The 12,318-nt window shown below is 33.8% G+C and overlaps 1 protein-coding gene across 1 annotated transcript; it reads right to left on the minus strand.

The window, feature by feature from the left end:
• Window positions 1-1,220: 1,220 nt before the first annotated feature.
• On the minus strand, window positions 1,221-4,632 carry LOC124895811. The gene is made up of 5 exons (XM_047406231.1): window positions 4,459-4,632; window positions 3,484-3,629; window positions 3,120-3,193; window positions 2,304-2,387; window positions 1,221-1,577 (listed from the first exon to the last, which is right to left on the minus strand). The coding sequence occupies exons 1-5, from the start codon at window positions 4,583-4,585 to the stop codon at window positions 1,307-1,309; spliced, it is 702 nt and encodes a 233-aa protein (XP_047262187.1). The 5' UTR covers window positions 4,586-4,632; the 3' UTR covers window positions 1,221-1,306.
• Between the last annotated feature and the right edge of the window lie 7,686 nt (window positions 4,633-12,318).

The following is a 12,318-nucleotide window of genomic DNA, read 5'->3' on the forward strand; positions in this document are numbered from 1 at the left end:
ATATACATCAGATTCTATTATGTATTAGATGTTCTTACGCTAAGACTCTAGATTTTTAAGACATATGAGATTTCTTTCACATAACCATTTTAACTATATTTCTTATTGGCTTGACTTCTTGCTAGAAGTCTCTCATTGGTGATTGTTATTGTCAATTTCGTATTTCCTTTATCAGTTTGAGTGATTGGCTTAATTATTAAAATTGGGCTACGATAAGATCATCATGTATCATTTTTAGGTCGTGGCATATAAGAACGATAATTAGTCAAAAAGAACAGTCACAAATAAATACACCATGTAAAAAAATGTTGTTATCATTCTGTGTCTTCTCAAATCTATTTATTACTTGTGATGAAATGATAATGCTTGTTCGACATGCACCCTTTAAAACATTGGGCATAGATGGTATGACACCTCTTCTTTCAAAAATATTGAATACACTTTCTAGCGATATTTGTGAAGCCGTGAAAAGTTTCTTTCGCTTGAGATATTTGCTATCTTCCTAGAACCTGACCCTTATAACGTCGATACCTTAATTAAATCATGTAGGTGTTCTAATACCAAAAAAATGTGTCAAATAAGTCAAAATAAACAATAACACATAAACACACAACATAATTAATCAAGCATAAGATAAAAAAATTGTTTCCTTACATATACGTAAAATTATAGTTTTATAAATTGATTGCAAAGTGGTTACGACTTTTTCCTGCTTTTGCTGAAAATACTCTAGTTATGCATTACATATAGGACTTAGCTTAACCCGTTGTCACATATAAATGGTTTCATATTTGAAACAGAAATGACATTTTTATAGAACATGAAAAGAAAAATATATTGAATTCAATTTTTGTCTTAGATATGAATTTAAGAAGCTAATTTATATCTTTTCTTCTCAAGTGTGTGTGTATATATATTTTTTTCAACACGACAACTCAATCTTTTGCCTCATTTATTCTTGCTAGATAGTATGACTTTTTGTTCTTGACTAGAAAGATTTTCATAAATGAATGAGACAATTTGGTCTAGCCATTTTATTTATAGAACTATTTTATTGACTATTGCTTATAGTGCCCAAATTTTGGATGAGATTCTAGTAAGTATAGCAGAACTACTTTATCCGATGAAAACACTTCATGGGATTTAGATGGGATGAACATTATAGCATAAACATACAAATAAGTATATAAAAGATTTTACGAAATTCAAAAGCTAAAAGACGGAGATTTGATCCTATAATTCAAAAAATTTATAGAACAGCCATCCATAAACATCATATTTGATGGTTATTTTACATAAATATTTTTCATAAACGTGTCTTTCTTGCAGACGAACGACAACAAGAACATTGACAAGACAATGGGTGACCATCCCTACCGAGTGAAGTACATGTGAGCTCGGTGAGCTCCACGGACGGTATTGTGTGAGTCTGCTCGTGCGAAGTGGATACTCTATGACTCATGGGATCCGGCGCAGAATTTGATCCCGAGAAAAAGATTTGCTTATGATCTATCATCTTCGGAGAAATTGCCGGAGGAGAAGGAATATGCAATTGTTTGCATAAGTACTGAATACATCTATTTCCAAGTGCAAAGTATTAATATTAACAATATTAACATATGGCTCATCATACAAATTAAATTGCAAAATAAAATACCTTCCTTCCTCCCAACAAACATTTAACAAATAAAAATTATAAAAGAGGGTGTGCTTTCGAACCTAAATAGTGTATAAATAGTATTATAGGCATTGAGCCTAATTCTTAAGTTTAACAAGACAATAAAGTAATTGTGGGCCGTGTCCAACTAATTATAAGGAAAAAGAATTCCTAGAAGGTTGTAAGTGATCCGAGTTTGTGAAATTAGATAAACCCTTACCCCCAACCACTCTATTTATTTTTGCATTGTCTAAGATTAAATAATTGTGCCCTTTATGGTATATGTGTCTGATATTCTCTCTATCGTTAGAACAAAAAGTTTCATTTCTCCCTTGATCCGTCATAGAGATCCAATGTGAAGGTAAGGCTAGATCATATCAAATTGTTGAGAGATCAAATTCAACCTTATTCCTCGAAGAATTTTGACACATAGAGCCCGACTATTCAACACAAAACCTTCATTAATGGTTGATAAGGCAACTACGAGACATTTTGCTAACGGGAATCTTAGAAACGGTCCATCAAAATTAGACAATTTGAGATAGCAAAGGGACAAATCTGAGACTTAAATAGGAAGAAAAATTCATACAAAAAAGATATATGTTGTGAAAATATACTATAAAAGGATTTGAAAGAATGATCGTACTCTTTTTGTTGGCGAATAAGCTTCATCATTCTGTCCATTAGGACAACTCTATCTGCCCTAGGGTCTTCTGTCTCCATCTCATTACTTGTAACACAAAAATTAACACCACACAAGTTATATTGTAAAAACATTATTTAATTATTCATAGACAAACAATAATCTGAAAACTCAGTTTAATTAATTTATTTTACTTAAATAATAGCTATAATTAAGTGATCAAAAGATTATAGTGGCTAGTCACCCAATTTGTCCATCTCCATATAGAAGATTAATTTTCAAATATCTAGTTATTACTATTGTACATGACTATCTTGCAAGATACTATTTTTACAGACTTCACTTATTATTTAAGCTCTCACGTATAACTGAAAAATACATGGTTTGTCATATAAGAAGTTGGTTGAACGATTTGCACTCCTCACTTCTCACTCAAAGGTTGTGAGTTTGAGTTAAGAGGCAAAAATGGTGTGTGAAGCTCCTAGGAGAGTTAAAAATATAGAGTTGTTTTAGAGGCATGCTTTTGCCAAAAAATATATTTAAATTGGTCACTAAAATTAAGGTACCTGCTTTAAAATTCCGAGTCAAATTTATAAGGTATTTAGGTATTTAACTTATTACAAATATATGTATGTGCATCTATTTATTAATATAAATTTTTTAAAAATTGACTCTTATGGATTATAACTAGTCTACTTTATTTTAAATAGATTCCATTTTATCATATAAAGAAATCTATTTATAACAGGAAAACAAATAAGGCCTATTTATACATAAAAATTAATCGGAAAAAAATGCTAAATGATAAGTATCAATTACCTCATATTGCTAGTATTTCCATCATACATTTTGATCGTTGCAGGAAGCTCCAACTCTTCTTCAGGTGTTATTAGCTAATGAAAATTTCAAATAAAATTTTGTTGCCTTAGAATTAATGAACCATGGAAAACCTAAACAACTATATAGCTTCATTTACAATGAAACTAAAAAATTGAAATCAACAATGATAAAATTTCTACTAAACATAATCCCTAAAATTGAATATAGATACTTCTTACCGTACACTCCAGAGTTATGCTACAGATTATATCAGTATGGTAACATTTATCGTTACCTAGTTATGCATTAAATTAATGCACTTTATTTTGATATGATAATGAGGTAAAAATACATGGGTAATTACTTGTTCTTCACAATATTTGCCCTTTTCGTTAGTCTCTTCCTCAACTCCAAAGTTTGAAAATCGCACCCAATTCCCTTTTTCTTCGACAACTTGGCAGTGGGGGCATATCATAATCCCCCTTGCATTGAACTCGGACCCAATACAGTCTACATAAAAGGAAATAAAGATTAAGTGTTCTATGCAATGATACTATAGAAATTCATAACTAGCAAATTTCATAGTTTTTTCAAAAAAAAATTGCCTAAATAAGGAGATTGGTTAGAAATTAATGTGTTAAACGAATGAAACTGATCTTATGAATGTCAAACATTTAGATGAGATGGTACAAAAAAATAAAAAAAAAATTCATGCATTATCCTTTATCTTTTCTTCCTGAGACGTCCAACTTCTTCATTTCACTTTTCTTAATAAACTTACTCAAAGATTTTATCTAAAGGATCAAAGAATAAAATCTAATTTACTACTTGATTTATATGAATAAGTTTTTCTTAGAAGAAATTAAGGGGTTGTTTGGCCGTAAAATGTTTTTACTATCTTCCAGAATTGAACTCCGTAAAATACGTTTAGCCATAAAATTCCAGAAAAGTATTTTCACATTTTTCAAAATTTTCAAAAATAAGAAAATAATTGTTTTCACTTTTCCACTCGAAGTAACTCATAAAAAATAAAAAATAACTCTACTTATTTCATGGCCAAACACAACTCAAATTTTCAAATATCAATTTTCAGTTGGAAAACAAAAATGGCTTTTTTCTATTTTTACAATGAAATATGGCCAAATGTGTACTAAAAATCTCATGATCCAAAATTATTCAAGAAAAAACCTAATGAATCGGATAAATAATTCTTATGTTGAGTAAAGAAAGATCTATTTAGCTGCTAGAAAAAATAAAATAAACACACATGAATGAATTTTAAGAAAGGTGCTTATTTTTCTTGTTATTGGAGATCTACAAATATTTAAGTATATGTTACCTGTGTGAAATAAGTGTTCACAGCTAAGTTTTGTGATAGATCTCCCAGCATTGTCAATTACCTTTTCCAAACATATTCTACACTTAGGGGCATCTTTTATACTATTTGGAAAAATATTATTGGCCATGAAAAGAATTGTAGAAAACACTTAGTGAAATAAAATAAGAATAAAAAAGACAAATGAAGAATGAGGTGAAGCAATCGGCAGTTTTAAACACTATTTATAGAAAAAATCTAAACACTAATAAAGTAAAACATTAAATTGTATGAAAATATTTGGTATGATCCTCCAAATATAGTTAAGAAATTAAAATCATTTTAAAAGATAAAGAAGACTATTTTAAGAATAAATTTAAAGTGAAAACCAAGGTACCATTAATATCAACAACATATATGGTAAAATTTTTGAACAAATGATTGTTAAAATTAATTGATCAACTAAAGTTGCAAATTTTTGTTAGAATTATTTGTTTTGATCATTGTTCGTGCTCACACGGTAAAATAGTACAAATAATAAAAAACTAATTCGGTCACATATGACGAGTTTTCTTTTCCACGGCTAACATTTTAAATTTTGCGGAAATATCAGTCATGATGTTATAGGAAGATAAGTTCAAATCATGATATAAGATTAAAAAATGTTAATAAATTCATAAAAGAACGATATACTGTTTGTGTGGTCGTAAAGGCTCTTTGTCGTGCGTATTAGTTGAACAATAATTATTTTAGTCTGGGACGAAAACAATATCTCTACCTCACCTTCAAGGTAATGGTATGAACTGCATACATCTACACTCCTTAGACCCCACTTTGTTGGGAATATATACACTGGATATGTTATTATTGTTGTTGTAGACTTTAGTGCTTATAGAGAAAGTAAGGTTTATGTCTCCCTCTTTTTTGAAATATGTGTTAGAGTTTTTGACCTGAATTTTATTGATTCGGCCTAGAAAAATTCGCGGTGCGACCCATTTTTTGAGATTTTTTAGGGGTCCTATGGTAGTAGTGGAGGGATCAGGCCATGTCGGACCTGAATGTTTTTGGGCATAGGATTTATTTCTACGCTCGTATTATATAAGTGTGATTTAGTGGGTTGTTTTTTATGGTTTTTATCATACATCATTGAGACTTTCGTCTCCTCCTAGTATTCCTCTCCATAATAGGTCCTACTCCTCTGCCCGTGGTTTTTTCCATCAAAGGTTTCCACATAAAATCTGGGTGTTGTTCTTGTTTTTCTTTGTTTGTGGTATTTTTTATTCCTATCTGTTTCAATAGCAAACTGGAGTTAGAGCGCAAGTTTTTTTTCTCGGGGATGGCAAACATGAAGTATGATATTCTGCTGTTGGTCTGCAACACCAGATCTTTTTTATAACGGGTTAAGATATGGGTCGTCCAAACATAGATAGATTTGAAAAATGCTCAATTAAGGTTTGATAAGATGCCCTCATCGTGTACATAGGATGAGAAACAATGGAAGGATCGAAAGGCTCTATCTCATATACACCTTCATTTATCCAATCAAATTCTACAGGAAGTTTTGAAGGAGACCACTGTAGTTGCGTTGTGGTTGAAACTTAAATCGTTAAGTATGATAAAGAGCCTAATTAGTAAGTGGCATCTCGAATAATGAATTTATTCATCGCATGTCTAAGGATGCATCTTTGGAGGATCACCTACTTTATTTAAGAAAATCATCTCTGATTTAAAGACTCTGGAGGTTAAGTACGATGAGGAAAATCTAGGGTTGATTTTGGCGTGTTCACTGCCTGTATCATATTTGACCTTTAGGGATACGATTTTAGATTGTCGTGCTATCCTAACCTTAGATGAAATCTATGATGTGTTGTTCTCTAAGGAGAAGATGAAGTATCTTGTGAATGGGCCGGTAACTCAAGGAGATGGTCTCAATGTTTGAGAAAAAACTCATGAGGGGAACTCTGGAGGTGATGATAGGAATAGGTCAAAATTTAGAAATAGAAACAAAACCTTTAATTATTGCCAAAAAAAGGGTCATTTCAAATCTGAGTGTTATAAGTTACAGAATAGAAATAAAAGGGAATCTGAAAAACAAAAAGGAAACCAACTAGAGAAGTTCGGTGAAGCCAGTGTTATTGAAGATAGCGCTAGTGCTGGAGAACTCTTGGTAGTCTCTAGTGGTAACTCCAAACCCTTTAAGGATTGGATTCTTGATTCATCTTTCACATTTCATATGTGTCGCCATCGGGATTGGTTTACAACATATGAAATGGTCTCTAAAGTTGTTGTGTTGATAGGAAATAATACACCATCTAAGATAGCTGGTATTAGAACAATCAAAATTAAGATGTTTGATGAGGTTGTGAGGATACTTATGGTGTGTGGTGTGTCCCAAAACATAAAGGAAATCTCATTTCCTTGAGTACCCTTGATTCGAATGGATATAAGTACAATGGTGAAGGTAGATTCCTGAAGGTTTGCAAAGGTGCTTTTGTTGAGATGAAGGGACAGAGAAAGAATGCTAATTTTTATGTCTTGCAAGGCTCTATGGTTACAGTTGATGTAACTATTTCTACTTTCTCTCTATCAGATAGTGATGTTACTAAACCTTGGCATATGCTTCTGGGACATATGAATGAAAATAGATGGTTGAACTAAGGAGGAGAGGAGTTCTTGATGGCCAGAGTGTTACCTAACTGGAGTTCTATAAGCACTTCATTTTTGGGAACAAGAAGAGAGCCAGATTCACTAAGGGCATCCATAAGACTAAAGGCACACTTGATTACACTCATTCTGATCTCTGGGGTCTTTCTAGAGTACCTTCTAGGGAAGGTGCTAATTATATGTTAACTATTATTGATGACTATTCTTAAAAGTTTGGGTGTTCTTCCTGGAGCAATAGAATAATGTGTTTCCTTTTTCAAGGAGTGGAAGACTATGATTGAAAAACCAAATAGGGAAACATGTAAAATAGCTTCGGACTGATAATGGTTTAGAGTTTTGTTCTAATGAATTTAATGTTTTGTGCAAGTTGGAAGGAACTATGACGCACCTAACAGTTCGTCATACTCCACAGTAGAATGGTGTGTCCGAATGAATTAATAGGATTATAAGGGACAAGGTATGTTGAATGCTCTCTAATGCTTGTTTACCCAAGTCTTTTTGGGTCAAAGCTGCTTCCACATCTTGTCTTCTTATTAACCAGTCTCCTTTAGTCGCGATTGGTAAAAAGACTCCACAAGAGGTATGGTTCGGTACTCCTTCTAGTTACTCTGATTTGAAGATATTCGGATGTCCTTCTTATACTCATGTTGATAATGGAAAGTTAGAATGTAGATCTGTCAAGTGCTTTTTTATGGGTTATAAGTCTGGTGTTAAATGATATAAGCTTTCGTGTCTAGAAAACAGAAAAGTTATAATTAGAAGGGATGTTGTATTCGATGAAACTGCCATGTTTCGTCCCACCTCCTTTAAAGAATCTAGTGTTTCGCCCCAAGATGAGCCAAGTGACATGAATCAGAAAAAGTTAAGCACTCACGCTGAATTGCATATTGAAGCAGAGTCCACACTAGTGCCTACTTCTTAGCCTACCCGAGCCTACTATTTGCCTATCATATTCAACATCATCAAGGAATCAAAATTTATCCAAATTTACTTTTATCGAGACCAATCCCTTCCCGCATTCATTTTCAAAATAATTAATCAATTCTTCGACTACCAATCCAAATTTCCACATTCAAATCCAACATCAACCAACACAAAGCAAAGATTCAAACATGTCAAACAATAAATCATTCACATTCACGTAAAAATTAAAGAGAAAGGAGATAGAATTAAATCTCAATGCCGCTTTAAAAATCAATATATTATTGCCATTAGATCTGGTATAATTCGCGTCCTAAATACTCGATTTGAACCTCGACAACGAATAACTTCAACTCAGAATATAGAAAAACCAAATGGATAGATTTAAACAAATCAAAACAACGTCAATACGAATCCACCAAATTGCCAATTTTTACCATATTCTGATGGATGTCGCTGGAATTGGACAAAAACAAGTCAAACTCGACTATTTCATGTCGGATTTGAATCAAATTGGAGGTGTACAAACTATTCTTACCCTGTCAAAATTCCAACGACCCTACTGGTGATGAAACACTTAGCAAAACCTGGTGTCGGTACTATTTATGGTAAGAACCCACCGAAAAAAGGGTTACTCGCCGGATCTTACGCCTTTTCACTCTCTTATATCACTCAAATTCCTCTCTCTACTTCCTTTTCTCTTCACTCATTTCTCTCTCACTCACTGGTATGTGTGTATCTTTAATAGGCAGTGGTGTGTGTGTATGGTGTATATGCGATGGTGGGTGTCGTTGTATGTGTTTTGTGATGGAAAGAAAAAGAAAACCCCCTGTTTTGTGTGTGTATTGTAAGATTGTATATGGGTATGTGAAAATGGAAATGGTCAGTGTCCCCCCTTTTCAGTGATGGAGCAATCTTTGTATATATTGTGTGTGTGTGAATTTATTAGTGGCGGCCCCCTAGTGTATTGGGCTGGTGTATGTATATGTGAGGCATGTGAATAAAAGAGTAGGTAGGGGGTCATGCGGGTAGGGTATGGGGATAGTGTGTGAGATAAGGGTAGGTTTTTAGGATGATTAGAACAAGATAAAATTTGTCAAAGATCTGTTAAGGGTTGTTAATTTTTTTTGTATTTTTGTGGGGTGTAATCACATGGGTGAGGGTGTATGATAACGTGAGGTAAAAGTGGATGAATTGGGTTTTGGGAGGGACAAAATTAGGTTTCTACATCATGTTCCTTTTTGGATGTAAACACAAAGTGTTTTCAGACAAAAAAATAGACAACGAGATCAAATTTTGACCCGACCATTATTCAAGGAAAGAAATAGAAGGAAGAAGGGAACCCGAGTCTTGACTTTGGACATCCTAATTACCCAATTTGTGAAGAAATAAAGTCACAGGTATATCAAAGGGTTGGACAGAGAGAGACTATACTGAGTTGGAGAGTCGAGTGAGGCCCTGTCTAACTTGCCATTATATCATCCAATTCTTTAGGTAGGCTCCCAACTTTCAATTTCATCACCCTATGCTTCAGGCGGGTTTCTGAATTTCAATATCATAACCCTTTTTTCAGGCGGGCTCCTGACTTTCCATTTCATCACCCTGTTCTTCAGGAAGGCTCCTGACTTACAATTTCATCACTTTGTTCTTTAGGCGATCTCCTGACTTGTAATTTCTTCACCCTGTTCTTCAGGCAGGCTCCTCACTTGGAATTTCCTCACCCTATTCTTTAGGCGGGCTCCTGACTTACAATTTTATCATCCTGTTCTTCAAGCGGGCTCCAAAATTTCAATATAATCACACTATTAGTCAAGCAGGCACCTGACTTTTAATTTCATCACCCTTGTTCTTCAGACGGGATCCTGACTTTCAATTTTATCACCCTGTTCTTCAGGCGGGCTCCTGACTTGCCATTTCATCACCCTGTTCTTCAGGCGAATTCCTGACTTTTAATTTCATCACTTTATTCTTCAGGCGTCCTTCTGACATGCAATTTTTAACATTCTATTCTTTGGGTGAGCTCCTAACTTTCAATTTCATCTCCCTGTTCTTCAGGCGGGTTCCTGACTTTTAATTTTCATCACCTTGTTCTTTAGGTGGGCTCCTGACTTTCAATTTCATCACCCTTTTCTTGAGGCAGGATCCTAACTTTCAATTTCATTACCCTGTTCTTCAGGCGGGTTACTGAAACCACATCAAAACTAGAAAGAAAATTATCCCAAACCAATGTTATGATAAAGAAAGACTTTCTTCTTTTCTCAAAGTTATGCCCCATTTTTCAGGAGGATCCTGAACATAAAGTAAATTCCCATTTTTTAGGAAGGTCCTGAACATAAAGTGAATTCCCATTTTCCATGATGGTCCTGAACATAAAGTAAATTTTTATTTTTCAGAAGGGTCCTGAACATAAAGTAAATTTCCATTTTCCAGGAGGGTCCTGAACATGAAATAACTTCCCATTTTCCAGGTGGGTCCTAAAAATGAAGTAATTCCTATTTTTTAGGAGGGTCTTGAAATCCAAAATAAAAACTAGAATGAAAATTATTCCAAATTAAGATTATGATAAAGGATGATATCGTTTTGAAAGCATGGTCTCATTTTCAAGCAGGGTCCTGAACAGAAAGTAAATTTTCATTTTTCAGGAGGGTCCTGAATGGAAAAGGGAATTCCCATTTTCTAGGAGGGTCCTAAACATGAAGTAAATTTCCATTTTTTAGGAGGGTCCTGAAAAGAAAGTAAATTCCCATTTTCTAAGAGGGTCCTGAATAGAAAGTAAATTTCCATTTTTTAGGAGGGTCCTCAATAGAAAGTTAATTCCCATTTTCCAGGAGGTCCTGAAAATGAAGTAAATTCCCATTATTTAGAAAGGTCATGAACATAAAGTAAATTCTCATTTTTCATGAGGGACCTGAACAGAAAGTAAATTCACATTTTCCATGGTGGTCCTGAACATAAAGTAAATTCCATATAACATGAATTACTTTTAATTTTTTTGTTGCCCCAGTTTTCCTCAAAAGCTTTTGCGGGGGCAAACTCAATCATAAAAACTTGCAACAGTGCATAATGCAAAGCTGAATCAAGATTCTGATCAGCAAGTTCACTTTCGGGGATGAAATTCAATGGCCAAAACCAAAATGTTCCTCTCTTAAGAGTGAAAGTGAAAGGTCTTTACTACAGTGCATTAACGGTTCAAATTAGGAAGTTCGGTTCCTAGATATGAGACATGAAAGAACCAAATTAGAGAATTTATCTCAAAGGGGTACAAGATGATGAGTTTTACCACAATTGGGATTACCAAACCTGTACAACGATACTGCATTTACAGAAATAAGGAATTTTACCTCTAGGTATTTTTGCTTTGAAGCCCTTGATTAGAAGGTCGTAATTGTTCTTGTTTATACAAAGAAAACTTTTTAGTTTAAAACAGGGTGGCTGGCTTGTGGCTTTGGCATTTGAGGAGATTTCTCTTGCACTTGTCCCATTTAGATCTTGTTTTCAATCATTAGCATCTTCCATTGCCTTGTCGCACCGTTGGTCCAAACTCTGAATATTAAGAGTGACTCTGAAGCAAACACAGTATCTTTGTTTTGCTATAATTCTCAAACAATCCCCTTTAAATCTTGGTATTTCCATGAATTCACCCTATTTGTGTGTTGATAACAACCTTCTGCATGCCTTGTTCTGACTAGCAATCTTGTTTCTTTCCTGTGCTGGCCCTTTGTCTTGCTTTGTGAAATTGAAGAAGCTGGCAGCCAATTTTGAAATCTTTTCTCATTTGTTTTGACATGGGGTTGACTCAAAGATAAGAGAAAAAATCGCAATGATTTATTTTTTACTTAGATAACTGACTCAAGAAAAGAAAACAAAACAAAAACATAAAGAAGAAAGAAAAGACAATAAACGTCCCCATTTGAAACAAAGAAATGAAAATTTATCTAAAATAACATTCAACTCTAATGATTATGCCATGCATCTTGGATTAATCTTTCGGATCTTTCCATCCACATTGTCTACCATTTATTGTTGAGTTATGGTCTTGGAACTGACTTGCTTCCCTAGGTCAATTACATTTAAGACCTCATTCTGCTAGTGGTGCTTTGAAGGGTTCTCGCCAATAAGCCTATATCATTTTCTTTTTCTCAGCTCACCATTGCCTTACGATGTTTGTGAGGGTTTTTCACCATTGAGACTCTCATTTTTATCCTCTCAACTCACCATTTTCCTATGGTGTCCATGAGGATTTTTCACCAATGAGACTCTTATTTTTATTTTTCTAAACTCACAGTCGTCCTATAGTGC

This window comes from Capsicum annuum, unplaced genomic scaffold, assembly GCF_002878395.1.
Source record: "Capsicum annuum cultivar UCD-10X-F1 unplaced genomic scaffold, UCD10Xv1.1 ctg997, whole genome shotgun sequence".
Taxonomy (NCBI): domain Eukaryota; kingdom Viridiplantae; phylum Streptophyta; class Magnoliopsida; order Solanales; family Solanaceae; genus Capsicum; species Capsicum annuum.